This window comes from Ambystoma mexicanum, chromosome 14 (genome assembly GCF_040938575.1).
Source record: "Ambystoma mexicanum isolate Mex_15411 chromosome 14, UKY_AmexF1_1, whole genome shotgun sequence".
In the NCBI taxonomy this organism is placed as follows: Eukaryota; Metazoa; Chordata; class Amphibia; order Caudata; family Ambystomatidae; genus Ambystoma; species Ambystoma mexicanum.
The window spans coordinates 174,470,909-174,485,911 of NC_090940.1; the positions used below are offsets into that span (position 1 = coordinate 174,470,909).

General features: G+C 43.4%; 1 protein-coding gene across 1 annotated transcript in view; it reads right to left on the bottom strand.

The window, feature by feature from the left end:
- The window catches only part of RTF1 (RTF1 homolog, Paf1/RNA polymerase II complex component), a 956,198-nt gene that overhangs the window by 796,459 nt on the left and 144,736 nt on the right, over positions 1-15,003 (bottom strand). The window contains exons 3-4 of the mRNA XM_069638847.1: positions 10,930-11,086; positions 296-500 (exon numbers count right to left, since the gene is read on the bottom strand). Of these exons, the coding sequence (XP_069494948.1) occupies positions 296-500; positions 10,930-11,086 (362 nt within the window). The remainder of the gene's footprint in view (positions 1-295; positions 501-10,929; positions 11,087-15,003) is intronic.

Sequence of the window (15,003 nt, forward strand, 5' to 3'; positions counted from 1 at the left end):
CACATCTGTACGGCATTTAAAGCAGAAGGGGTTATAAATAGAACAAAATGATACGGCTGCATCTTAAGTGGAAGCTAGATTTGTAGAACGTTATCTACTAGCTCTTAGCTCCACAGTAGTAGCTCGTGGTCACTGCTTAATGCTGGATACCCAGGAGCTGCTTTTAGCTCCTGCTTAAAACACAAACACACAGGCTTTTGTCTAGTTCAGATAGATTTCGAATTTTAAAGAAAGACTTGTTAAAACGCAAGAACATTTGGGCCCTACCAACTACAATAATAGCACTTGATCTCACCTTCGCTTCAGCACCTCCCTCTTCTCTATTCGATTAAAAAGCTCTTGTTCTCGCTCTTTTTCAGTCATCTGTTCCAGTCTTGCCCGGTCTTCTTCATCACCCATCAAATCCTCCCCATATCCATCATGGAATTCTTCATCCTCGGACGAAGACTCTGACTCTGAGCTGGAAGACGAGCTGTTGCTGTCGGAGTCGGAAACTTCACCTAAAATAACAGTCTTGGAGTTCTTATCAAAGTCAAAAGTTACGCTGCATCTTCATATAATGAACGCTTCATGGGAATACTAAAAAACTCACCAGTATTGAAGTACAAAAAGGCTGAAGGCAAGGCCAAAACTAGCAACGTAAGAGCACCACACTCGGAAAAATAATTACAAGAATGTCAAATTGAAAAGGAGTAAATGATACAATCTCTATCAACAGGCTGCCTCTGGGAACCACAGTTATAAGAAAGTAGCTACATCACCATGTTGGCATTGTGATGTGCAAGTGATGATCTGCGCTGCCTGATTAGCTGTCTGTTTCTCTACTGCCTACACAGGTCTACAACAATCAAGTGAAACGCTTGTGGAAAGGCAAGGTCTTCATCTAGCTGGTTTCAGGAGCACATCTCCCTTGGAAAGCACAAACTAATTTTTGTTAGCATAACAAAATACAGGACAGCCCATAACCTGCTGTTCTTTACAGTCCTCAAAAATATTTTACAAGCACCTCCTTAAGCCTTGTAAGTCAACTGACTTTTCAGTGTCAGGGACTTCTCCAAGTCTGTCATAATAGAGGACAATGCAGCGCCAAAATGTAAATCTTATTCACATCTGACAAAGTCCTGCTGTCAATGGATCACAAACATGCAAACTGATAGTGTCAAAGTACAAGTTGAAAACGTTCCATAAAAAGATGTACCTAAAGCACTGTCTACACATACATCTGCAAATGTTACTTTCAACAAAGGGTACAAAAAAGAGGCAAAACACAAAATCCCCTGTACCTAGTATATGCTAGTATTCTTGTGTCACAGCATTGTGTTTGCAGCATGACTATACCAAGACAATTAACGTATGCCTGTGTCTAATAAATGTATTTGAATCACTATTCTGGTCGTGTTATTTGTGCCAACTCTCAAATCATAACATTAGCAATGCAGAGAAGGTAAAATGTGAACTTTTAGCGAGAACAAACAAGTTGGCCAGTGGATAAACCCAAGAACACTAGCACATATATCATCCTGCCTGTGCAAACACATTTAGGTCTTTCAACGCATAGATGTGTTCGGCACAGTATCACCGTCTCATTGTAAATATGTACCAGAAAAGTCAAAACAAGAGTAGTGTGCCAGTTTGACATTCCAGTAAAGTAGCTTAAACAATGCAAAATAAAAAATTAAATGAAACGCACCGACCAGCTATGTAACAGACAAAAAAAATGAAATAGAAAGTGTGTTATAGGGGAAGAGAAAAGTAAAATCATGCCTTAGTGATGTGTATTCTTAGCGGGATATTATTAAAGTAGTACATAATTTCACATTCCATCCCCAGCTCAATAAGGTTTACCTCAACCATGTTTTCATTTTTAGGATTCCGTAACCTACATATATCAGCAAACCATGCAAACTTGGCAATGATCACGTTAATTTGTCCATTCATTAAGGGCTCACAGGCTAACCTGTAGCTAAGAATATTAAAGCCTACAAACTTTCATAAGCCCTCTAGCAATTTGAAAACAATTATGCATATACGACAAAATGGCCTTTAATTTCTTTTGCAGACTATTCATCCCAATGTAACATGTTAATAGGATGTCAGGATACAATCAGCAAATTCATATGTCCACACATCATATAGGAAGGTTAGCCTTTTGCCCATCTATTCATTTGAAGGGCACCATTCCATATTGTGATATTCAGATGTACCAGGTAGTTTATTGCGAGCAAAGGAAGGTATACCAGTTGGCTATGTATTAAAGGGCTTAATGGCTTATTTAGGTATTTAGATCCGTCAAGGTCACAATTTTTTGTGGGTTAACAATCTACAAGGGACCACTATACAACTGGAGCCCACTAATTTCATGTTTGTACTGTTATTACATGATCTCCCAAATGCAAAAGGCAATAAAAATCAAGGTTTAACATCTCACATTGGTACTAAATATATATATGTATGTATCTGATGTTTTCCATCAAACAAATCAAATCCTATTTTTGTTCCCCCTATTTTGTTTTTTGCAATACTTTATTTTTCACTTGTTCTACAAACCATTTGTTACTTTTGTTAATTTAATTTCAGTAAACTGGCCTTGTCAAGAGGGGGCAGGAACCCCTCTCAGCTAAGGTTGGGACAGCTACCAGGGAGGAATCTCAAGACACCAATTTATGTCCCCCTCAACCCCACATGTGCCAGAATGTATGGTACCTCCATTACAAGATACTTGGCAATCTCTACTTCCAAAGTTCCAGCAGAACTAAAAATGTTGCCTGACCAGCACAGAGACACCAGCTTGGAGAATCAAGGCCGCCGCTTCAGTACACTGCATCATCACAGACCTGCCATAACAAGCCGCAGGACCACACAAGGCCCCTTAGGCTACTAGGGACCAAACAAAGAGAATACCACCCTTCCCTGCAGTACTTACCGGGAGAAGGGATAGGATCCCAAAACACAAACCGGACCATTGGCCTTCCCAGGCCATGAGCTTCAGGATGCAGCAATGCTATAGAGCTCCTGAGCAGGGAAGAGGGCATTTAAAACCTGCCCCAGGGCTCCTAGACCACTAGGGGCACAAAGGAGATAAGGAACCATCCGACCCCAATTGACTTATCAGGAGTGCCCAAAGGAACAGGTCCAGGAACAAACTTGAACATTGGGAATGCTAAGCTGCCATCCTTTGTATGTGGAAAATTCAAAGAAAGCAGACAGGGCATAGCCCCCCTCAAGACATTTTATTACACTCTTCCCAGGCAGGGCTTCAGGGGTGAACAAGGCTTGATTTAACTGGGAGAGCTACAGAAATAAGCAGGAAGCAAGGGGGTGTGGGTTTTTCAGATGAGGTTGGTTAATTATGTCTTATAAAGCACAACACACTAAAGACAAATCACAAACAAATATATGGGGGGGGGGAGATACAAAATAACTAAAACAAAAGCCAAGTATCAAATAGATAAGCCTTTACAGCGGCTTTAAAACCTTTTCTAGGTGAGGAATACAACGCAATGCACGCAGCAAAGAATTTCACAGAGCTAGAGACGTGATCAAACAGTGTTACAAATCCACCGCAATTTGAAACAAATCGTCTCAAGTCATCCATTGTCATTAGAACGCAGTGTTGCAGGAACAGGCTTAATGCACAGAGAAAAATAAGTGGGGCCAGAATCATGACGGCAGTATCTTATGAGAAACGTGCCTTAACAGGCAGCCAATGAATTGTGTGCCTAGCCAGTGAGACATGATACAGCAAGAAAGACCAAGAACTGCCCACACAGCATCATTCTAAATGACCTGGAGCTTCGCCAGGTTCGATTGTGAAGTACCAGCAAGTAGGCCATTACAATAGTCCATCTTAGATTCAATAATTAGGTGCTCTGCCTTAAGCATCCCTCTTGTGCAACATTGCATACACTTAAAATACCAGGGAGTGTAAAGTGGATTGTTTTTTCTCCTTGTGGGCTGCCAGTTTATTATTCATTCATTTTTTCCTGACGATGGTTTGTGCAGCAGTTGCGCCCTCTCATTCACTTTGTATTCACTTCTTGGTCACACATGTTGCTACGCGAAGGGAATGCTCATATGAGCATTCGCTAACATACAATTTTCAGGAAACCTAGTGGGTGACATTTCTTTCTGCTAGTTCTTGGCTGTTGAACTATGGATCACACTCCTTTTGGCAAACAGACTAGTACATCCAACCTATCGCCCCTTACCAGCCGTCCTGAGTTCAATTACCTTGTGTGAACGTGACTTATACGAATCAGTTTTATTTTTGTTCACAGCCACACTGGCGTACACATCTTGTGTCGTGTATAAAAAGGAATATGCTTTAAATATCATACGCGCACAACACTTATCTGATCGATGTCTGTGGTTTCCTCTCCTCGCTGTGCAATTACTGGTTATGGCTTTCATACAAGGAAGAGGTTTAAGTCTTGTTTGCACATGTTGAAGTCTAATATTTGAATGGTTCAGGACTGCTGCTGGTCACTTGTTTAATTTATACACTGATGAGTTGTACCTTTTAAACCGCCGATTGCTTAAATTGTACTTCACATTCGAATTCAGATTGTCCATGAGGTGAAGTGAGGTTCCAGTCCTCTGGAGTTTCCCTCTGCACTTGAACTACGTTCTAGTCCCACCTAAGTCAGTGAATGATCAACTAGGTAGGTACATGACACTATGTTGCCTGCCCTATTTTCATTAATGATTTCCCACTCCATAATCAAAATTGCTGATTTGTCAGTATTTACTAGATGGATGCCAGATGTCCACTCATTCTTTTTTTGAGTCCATACTTGCCCTGATGAAGGCTTGGCCCCAGAAATTATTTTTGGCTGTGCGAAGTCAAACCTCGAGTTGGCATTTTCTCCGACATTCTTTCCCGCCATCTTGTTAGAGCATTAGGTTCATTGGGAAGCACTATTGGCATTGAGCCAACACACAAGTGTGGCTTAAGGTGTAAATATTAATAGGGGTTTATTTTAGCTTACTTTGTGTTTTGATATTCTGTCCCCCTCTGGTGTGTGGCTGTGGGTGGTTCTTCACTAGCCTTTTTGGTATCACGGGTTGGGCTCCGTCTCTTGATAAATATATACATTGTTTATGGTGCTGCCTCTGGCAAATAATGTCCGAGAGCACAAGCTCGGCTGTACATTTTAACCTTGAATGTCTTGCATCATGCTTGGTTTTTTAATATGTTTGTGTGAACATTAATGATTAAAAGTCGATACCTTTTTCTAATTACCTAGCTGATCCCTCATTAAGTGTTTACATGCATTGGACACGTTTTTTTCCGTGTTTTGCATACCAATCTCACTCTTCAAGTCCAATTTATCAAATATAATATGTGGGTTAGGGTTAGCCTCCATTTTGGTTGGTTCTCAGATCAAATAATGGTACGGGCCAGGACGGTAAAATTAACGCCGGATAAGTACGGCCAAATCTGCCTTATGAGTTTAAGGAAGTACGCACAAGAGGAATGATGGTTAACGTGCAGTCTTCACCTTAGAAGCCAAAGGAAGACTGGTCCCCCATCCCTGGTATTGGTACCTCAATTTTAACATCATTAAGTCACAAAGCATTCTGTACCATCCAGGCCTGAATGAGAGTAGAAATGATCAATGGCCCTAGAGTCTTCTTCATAAATACCAGTCAATTGGAGGAGTATCTGTGTGTCATCAGCATAGTAAGTATATTTGAGACCAAGACTATCCATAAATCAAAAGGAGAGTTTAAATATACTTTTTAAAAAACCTTATGCATTTGGCTAATAACTTTTGTACACAAAATATTACATATAAAACCATAACAATCTTAATACACAATCTATAAATTATGAACAATTTTAGAACAAATCCTAAATGGAAAACACTGAAAATCCACCTTAAGTGAACATTCATTAATATATAATATTCAAAATAATTAAATAAAAAGACAGGTTTGTTCCTCCTAGGAAAGATTAAGTCATACCATATTAGACAGCAAGCATTATCAAACCCTCTTTCCAAACATTGTATGCAGCTGCTACGATTATCAGAGGTTCTGCACTAAAGATGGAACCTTAAAACTGGTCAGAATGGATTTCATCCTTGGTGGTTAGAAATTTCATGTAGCCCTTAATATATCTGTCGCAGAATTGGGCACAGAATTAATATAGGACGGCTAGTTTCAATTGTTTGCTGGCACAACCTACAGCATCTTTCTTCCACTTTTATCCCTCTCCATCCCCCAAATATGCAGTTGAAAGAATATTAAATCAAAAATATTCAGCTTTATGGGGCATAACTCAAGTAGGAGGAAGGGTGCCGTGGCCTAAAGCTCTACTTACAATAGTCAACATACAGTTTTTGTGTGTGTAAGGTGTTAACACACATCACAATCCTGCTTCTTATTTTTCAGCATAAGCTGTGTGTTAAATAACCCATGGGCAGGATCCATTTTTGAACCAATATCATTTACATGTGCAATTACAGACTGTTACTAATTGGTTTATGCAAGATTTGCATCGACCACTTAGTGTCTGGCAAAGCAATGCATCACCAGCTTCATCAATCTAAATAAACTTAAACTACAGTTCAGTGCACTGAAGGGTCCATAATGATCTGAGAGACTGCATCACCAGCTCTAAACAGAGTACTGCTACTGGGACAGCAATTGGTACACCCAATATTGAGTGTAGCATCGAACCCCCCTCTCCCAGCTCCCCCCCCCCGCCCCAAACGGCCTCCTGGCAGATATTCTCCAGGCCATATAGCATTCCTGGAATTGTACTCCCAAGTAAATAGTTAAGAAAACTTCAATGTTGAATCCTTTGTTGGAGATGAATTGCCTGCCAATATACCATTTTCTCATGGTACAAGGTGTCAAATCCATTTTTGGCTCTAGACTATGGGATGGGGGGAGGTTACATACAAGGTCTCAATGATAGCTTGGATGAAATATAACTCCAGAATATACGTGTGGCAGACTAATTTCAGGCAACAAATGGCATTCCTAAGGTGCTACCTATAACCTGCCAAAAATCTTTCATCATTCCCTCGAAGAAGGGAGAACATAAGCTTCCAGTTTGAATTTAATGAGCTCTTGTGTTGCCTAATCCAGTTTTTGTAGCTGGTAGACATTCGGGCAGGTTTTGACTTCCTTTCTTCAATTGTAGGTAAGGAACACTTTTTATCCCTACAACATCTTTGCGCTACTTCTCTTAAATGGATTGACAAATCAAAAATGCCCATATTTTAAAATTATTATATTTGTATATGGTTCAAAGAACTTTTACACACTAGACATTAAGATTAAATATTACCAAAATACATGATATATTTTCAATTTATTAATCAGCATCTTTCAACTTATACATTGACAGTTCATGATATGGAGCATAAATAGCTATAAAAGTTTCATAAAATACAATAAACCATGTTAATATACTATAAATAAAAAACACTTGATACATTTAAAATTGCAATATACTTTCAGACAACTATAGAATACATACTAATGAATGCAAGCCTGGAATATATTAAGTCTCTTACCAAATTAGACAGAAGGTTACATTCTTCTCTAGGCGTTGACATAAAATCAAACCGTCTACTACTATATGGCCTCTGCATAGTCACCCAATGCCATACCTTTCCTTTACCTATATAACACAATAAAACCATGAGTCTAATGCGCATATGCCTATTAAAATTAGACGGCCTTACCATCAACGGTACAATCTATGCTAGCCTTGCTTTATTGACTTCTGACAATTTCTTCTCCGCCTTACCCCAGACACCAAACACCAAACACAAACTCCCGAGTCAGAATTCATACAGTAATCACAAAAAGCATGTTTTATTGTGGCAATAAGACCCTAGGCGGTGGGCCAATATCGCCCCAGGTAATGCCCCCGGGGCCCCTAGTTAAAGGCCAGAGCGTAGCGATGGCCTTAACGAGGCACCAGGGGCATTACCGTGGGTGGTATTGGCCCGCCGCCTTGGGTCTTATGGCCATTAGTACCCCGGCCCGTTAGACCGGGGTACTAATTGATGCCCTGTTTCGAAACAGAAAATAATTGTCAAATAAAACGGCAGCCAGGAAAGGGAAAACAGCCCATTTTCCCTTTCCATGCCAGCCATCGGGAACGGATGTGCTGGGAACAGAAGTGTTCCCAGCACGTTCGCTCCCGAGAAAAAGAAAAAAAAAAAAAGGTAGGTGGGGTTGTGGGGTTGGGAGGGCAAGGAGGGGATAGTTTGAAGGGAAGGGGGTTCGAGGGAAAAAAATAAAAACGTATGAGTTCCCCCGGCGGGGGACGAAGGCAGCTTCCAGCCTTGGGGAGGCTCGGAGCAGGGATTGCCCCATTCGAGCCTCCTCATTGGCTAAGGGGCTCCCCGCCGCCCCCCGCACCCCACACCCCGCTGTCCACCCCCTCACTTTTTCAACTTAGCCCATAGCTTCTCGTGATTAACTCCATCAACAGCTGTGTGAAAATCTACAAATGTTACATACAGCGTGGCCCGCCCTTCCCATTGCTTCTCTACCCAATATATCAAATATCCTTAGGTTATTGATCGTACTGCATCCAGGTCTAAACCCTTTTTGGGAGAAGTGCAAAATCTGTCTACTTGCTTCCGATTTCTGGAACGCCTCAAGAGTGAACATTGGAAACAATGTTCCCTTGAAATCTAGTAGAGAGTAATCTGTAATTATCTGGGCGCATCCTATCTCCTTTCTTAAACAAGGGTACCAAAAGAGATTGCTGCCACAAATTAGGTATAATCTGCCCTTACAAACTTCATCAAACAGCATCTTAAAGATTATTGCCCAGGCCACCGAGTTTTGCTTAAGGATCACATTAGCCAGTGCATTTGGTCCAGGTGAGTCTCTTCATGGAGTTTTCAAAGTAATTTGTTCCAATATTCAAATGCCATCCTTTCAGCAGATAGACAGGCGGTGGGATGGTATTTGCAAGTCCCCTCTATCTTTTATATACCTAGTACAATCACTCTCGTGTATCAGGTTTAATACCCTATTTTCCTAGGGTTGCCCCCTCGCACAATACCAATCATGTTTTGCAATTGTGCGTTCAACACAGAACGCTCTCAACCACTAAGCCAGTTTTTATATTATTTTTTTTAATCCTAGCTACCTTAATCATCCTCCCCTTATCAAAGGGTTCGGATTGATTAATCTTTGAGTTTGCACGTTGTGTGTCTCTAATGGCAATGTCGAACACCTTAGTAGGCTTGTTGCAAAAGGATGTAGACAGCCTGGAACAACCACCCATTTTATTTGCAACAGCCCTAATCGAGTCCTCCACGTCATCAGGGGCTAGATCAAACAGATAGGTGCCTTATTGATAGAAACTTTGCACTATGTAATTACTATCTCTAGTAATTTGCCTGGGAGCCCAACAACTATGGTTACCACCAAAATGTGTAGCCATCCCGGTTCCCATCTTATTCACATGTTGATGTACGGCCAACCACAGACCTAGCGCCAAATTATTATGGTCATTACTATAATTGTGAACCCCCTGTACATTTTCCACCCACCCAAGACACTGGTAATTCCCAAAGTAATAGTCAAATGTTGATGAATTATTATTCCCAGTCCATGTGTAATCACTGGGAATGTCACCTTTGGTACGACCATTTAGCATTACTAAACCCCAAGTAAGCAAGAGCGTTATCCATTTTTACCTTTACAGTTACCTTGTCGCAAAGTACCAACCTGTTCTAGCCTTCCACACAAGGCACTCAGTATCTCGTCCACACATTTGGCATTAAAATCACCTCCCACCAATACCGGGTATCCTAAGCTAGTATCACAGTTTACCAAGATCTGTTCGAACACTTGAGCCAGGATTCCCGTGCCCGGTGGGGAATAAATATTGTTAAGCATCTTATTTACACTACCAGGGAGATTATCTACAGTTCTACTGCTAACACTGTCTCCTACCATGGATGGATGTCCTACTGCGTGACTTAATTTTGTGGTGGACTCCAATCACTAGCCCACCAAAAGGGTGCCCTCTTGCCCCCCCCCCTTATTAGCCAGTACCTGGTAAACCTGAAAGCCATCCACCATCAATGCGCAGTCTAACCAGATTTCCTGGAGCATAAGTACTGCACAATTGGCCAGTTCTCGCATTTACCCCTTACTTGTCAAGAGGTGCCTAAATCCTCTTGTATTCCAATTTAAGGTCAATTTGACATTTCATACCCACTCTCTTCCTACTGGGCATCTAGGGATCATCTCCCATTGTACAGCCTCATATCCCAGGGAAACAGACCCGTTGTAAAACCATGACCATGCCCTGTCTCGTGCAATTCCCTATAGTCAATCTGCGGGACGTTTCCCCAAGAATCCATCATTTCCCTACCATGGGGTGAGGATCTTACTTGGGACAATAAATCATTACTTATAATCATACCCGACTTAAGATGACAAACACGAGCCTGAAACAAATTTATGTTTTGAGCAAATTCTGTCATAAATGAGTGCATTTCCCATTTGTGATCTGCCAAGATTTATACCTGTACATAAGCCATCTCACAGGTATATAAAGTGATCTTTTAAAAATGTTTAAGACTAACCAGAGACCAGATAATTCGGTTCCCATGTGCATTTATTTCCAATTTTATACACAGGCAACTACTGCCATCCCCTCTTGGCAGAGACTGCGTCCACCTCAACGGTGCATGACCACCAAGTGAAGACAAATTCTATAGTTGTAGAAGCTTTTACATTCGTCCAGGTCTTGGCCAAGTCTGTGGGTTCTTGTCCCTTGCTATTAAGACACTTGAAATCATTCTTCCATTAGTGAAAACCACCCATGGTCTCCCTGGTGTCTCACAGACTCTACTTTAGATATACTATCTGTAGAGAGTGCCCAGGGATAAGACTTAGTCAAACAAACAGCAAGCACTTCGCAAAATAACTTTTTACCTTCTTCAGGAGCTGAACTTTCTGCAGAACTGTCACGGTCAGAGCTGTCAGAAGAAGCAGCTTTGCTGGTCTGTTTCTTCATGGTTCCCTTCTTTTCACTCCCTTTCCCAGCTTTTACCTTCTTCTTACTTTTTGTGCCCCCACCTCCCACTGTCCACTGCAAAAGAAGGAGAAACAAAAACAATGTAAAGTGTACGGCAATTTGTAGATCCTACTTTGACAAGAGCACTAAAGGATTTTTGCCAATTCTACCTCCACAAATGAAAAAGCCTTCCAAGCCAGCAGGAGGAGGGTGAAAAAAGATAAATTGAGATATGAAACATGAACACAATCATGTATTGAAGGGTTTCTAATAAAGAGTAAGTGCAAAGCTAAAGCCAGGCTAAAAGGAACATTTTGGAACAGAATATAAGAGCTCCAATTGACAAAGTGAAGCAAATATATCCACATAACATCTGAAAGTCCAACACACTGGCCTGGAGAGAGAATCCATCTCCAGTGCACTAATATGACATGCCCTCCGTTCATGGTCAGACCCTTACATTTACAGTAAGCCTGAAACATCTTTAGAGCTCACTCGCACCATTTTCTGTGTCTGCTAGGAGGGTAGCATTGCTTGCAAAAAGCAAGATTAGAACACTAGTCGCCCCCCATTTTTGAGGAAATCCACTTTTGACATTAATACTCAGAAACAGGGATCAAAATTAAGACTGGATGAGCAGGAGCTAACAGCAGCTTCTGGGTCTCTTGCATTAATCTGTGAGCAGAAGCTACCACTGCAGAACGAGGAGCTAGTACATAGCTCTCTGCAAATCGAACTTCAACGCAAGTTTCAAAAATATAATGTCTATTTTTGATCTCTTATGCTTCTTCAAATGTAGTCTAGATGTATTGATCGATAAGTGCACAGACTTAAATTCACACAGGTGTGTTTGTTTCGCATCAGTTGGGCTGGAGATCCAAAAGTAGCTACTGGTATTTTTCTGTCAAGTTAACCAGGCTCTTCTTGGCTAAAAGCAGGAGCTAAATCGCTGCAGGCTCTCCTCAATTTCGAACCTTGAAGGCCACTGTCATTTAACATGTTAATGTTGGGGCAAGTAGAGCCCTACGGCACCCTGTGTGATGATTCCTTCTGCAACTTTTCCATGAATTCCAAACGACACATGAGCCAATGTTTCCCAGTACAACAGGAATGGCCCACAGAGACAAAAGGTGGCTTTTAGGTCAATAAAAATCCAATAAAGGGGCATCTTAAGATTTACGCAATTCATATGAACAGTTTAAGACTACAATCTAAATCATCAATGAACAGTCTCTACTGCTAAATCAGTCAGTATTGAAAAACAAATACTAACTGCAATGACAAATAAATTGCTTTTTTCACATCCATAGCATGCAGAGCGTGTGGCAACATGTTTGCATTGTCCACGATCTCCAGTCAAACTTTCAACAGGCTTTTTCCACTATCACAGGCCATGACGACGGTCAGGTCCAGCACACAGTATCTGAAACACATGCAGTCGTTAAACCTCCAAGGATGCTTAAGAGCCCTGCAGTCCTAACTTCATCCCCTTTTGCTTGCAGTCTATAAGGAACAAGTCATTTACCTGCAACTGTTGTCTGGCATGGATTCACATGCTCATGAACATTCCCCGTCAGGCTGGAAATCCTCAGTAAAGAAAAAAAATCAGTTTCACTTCTGAACGGTCTTTCTCCTAACAACCAATCACTGGTCTCTGGGTTATACTGCCCCCAGCCAATGACTGCCCTTTACCTAAGCCCCTCCTCTGGCAGCCATCTTCAGATTTGGTAGCATGTACAGTGGTAATAGGACCAAGAGAAGAGTCGCAGAGGGGTAGGTGGCCAGGTTTGCATGTGAATCCATGCCAGACCCATGCTGGAGAACAGTTACAGGTAAGTAACTTGTTCCTTCTCCAGCATGGGGTCTGGCATGGATTCACATGAATAAAGAATACATAGCAGTACACACATGCACAACCACGGGAGGTGGCAAGGCTCAACATTAAGCATCTCACCTCACCAGGCTCACCTTCAAGCGAACAGGTTGCGCAGCACTGCTTGGCGGACTCTGGACTCCTCCCTGGAATCCCGGTCGACACAGTAGAATCTCGTGAAGGTGTGCGTCGACCTCCATGTAGCAGCCCTGCAGATGTCCAGCAGGGGCACACCACACAGGAACGCACCGTTGCAGAGATCGCTCTGGTTGAATGGGCTCTCAGACAGCCAGACAATGGTCCGTTTGCCAACGGGTGACAATGGGTGATGCAGCTGGAGAGCCACCTGGAAATGGAAGCCTTGGAGAGGGCCTTCCCTTATTCACAGGGCCAAAGTTCACAAACCGCTGTGATGTCTTGCGAAAAATCTTTGTGCGGTCTACGTAGAACTTCAGCGCTCTAGCTACATCCAGCGAGTGCAAAGTCCTCTCAGCCGGCGACGAAGGCGATGGAAGAAAACAGGTAACACCAAGGGCTTGTTAAGATGGAAGTCCGACGGCACCTTGGGCATGAAGGAGGGGTGCGTCCGCAGCACCACCCTAGTCTCATGGAATGTTAACTAAGGTGATTTACAAGAAGACAAGATCTCCCACTCGTGTTGATGGCCACAAAAAATGTTTTCCACGACAAACTTCAGCGGCGCCGAATGCATAGGCTCGAACGTGGGACCCATGAGCCTGGTCAGCACCACTTTGAGCTCCCACACCTGGGCAGTAGCCTTCACCGGCGGGAACAAACGGAAAAGTCCTTTGATGAACTCCTTGACCAGGCGGTGTGACCATAACGACGACTGTCCCGGTGTTCTGGTGTAGCGGGAGATGGCTGCCAGATGACCCTTGATGGAAGCATGAGCCAATCCTGCCTTGGCCAGCGACAGTACGTACGGCAGCACCTGCAGAGCGTAATCCGTAGAAAGTCGAGTTTGTGCACCTCTTCCACTTATGTCCGTAGCTTTTCAGTGTAGATGAAGCCCTGGCCTTGGCAAGTACTTCCTTGCAGTCCGCTGGAAGATTGCATCCACCAAACTCTAGAGCTGCAGGAGCCAGGCCTGCAAGCTCAGCAACCCCGGGTAGTGGTGCAGAATCGCGCTGTGTTCTCTGGCAAGAAGATCTGTGTCCGCCGGAAGCTTGACTGGAGAGGACGCCGACATGTCCAGAAGGTCCAGGTACCATATCTGCCTCGGCCACGCCAGTGCAACAAGGATCATCCTGCACTGGGACCGTCTGAGTTGATGAGTCGCAGAAGCAACGGCAAGGGGGGAGGTGGGCAGGGGGGTATTATAGGAACGCATTGAGAAACAGGCCATCCCAGGGGAATGAGAATACATCCCCCATGCTCCCCGGATGGGGAAACCTGCTGGAAAACCTCCGGCACTTGGTGTTTGTTGCCGTTGCAAACAGATCGATCTGGGGAGTGGCCCATCGTCGGACCAGAAGATCCACTTGGTTCTGCTGAAGCTCCCACTCGTGGCACGAGCACAGCTCCTTGCAGAGAGAGTGGGCAATGGTTTTCTTCACTCCTGCTAGGTGAAACGGGACGAGGAACATCTCCTGGGAGACGGCCCAGCGCCATAGGTCCTGCGCCTCAATGGAGAGCGCCGGGATTTGGTGCCCCCCCTGCTTCCGGATGTACAACATTGTGGTGGTGGTGGTGTCTGAAGATCTGCACCACCTTGCCCTTGAGGGACTAAAGGAAAGACTTGAGGGCCCAAAACACTGCCCATAGCTCCAGAAGATTGATGTGCAACGACTTCTCCTCCGGTAGCCACAGGCCTCTTGTGTGGAGCCATCCGATGTGTGCGCCTCATCCTTCCAGGGAGGTGTCCATCGTGACAGTCTCCTGATGAAAGGGGTGAGGTCTGGAAGTCTGCGCCCGCCGACAGATGTGGACACCCTAACGCCGAATCGCTCGACGGAAACTCTCAGAGGGTGACCTTGTCCTCAAAGCTTTCCGATACCTGGATCCAACAGGCGTTGAGGATCGCCTGCAGTGGTTGCATCCGCAGCCTGCACAGCTGCACGAAGTATATGCATGATTTCATGCCGAGGAGGGACTTTAT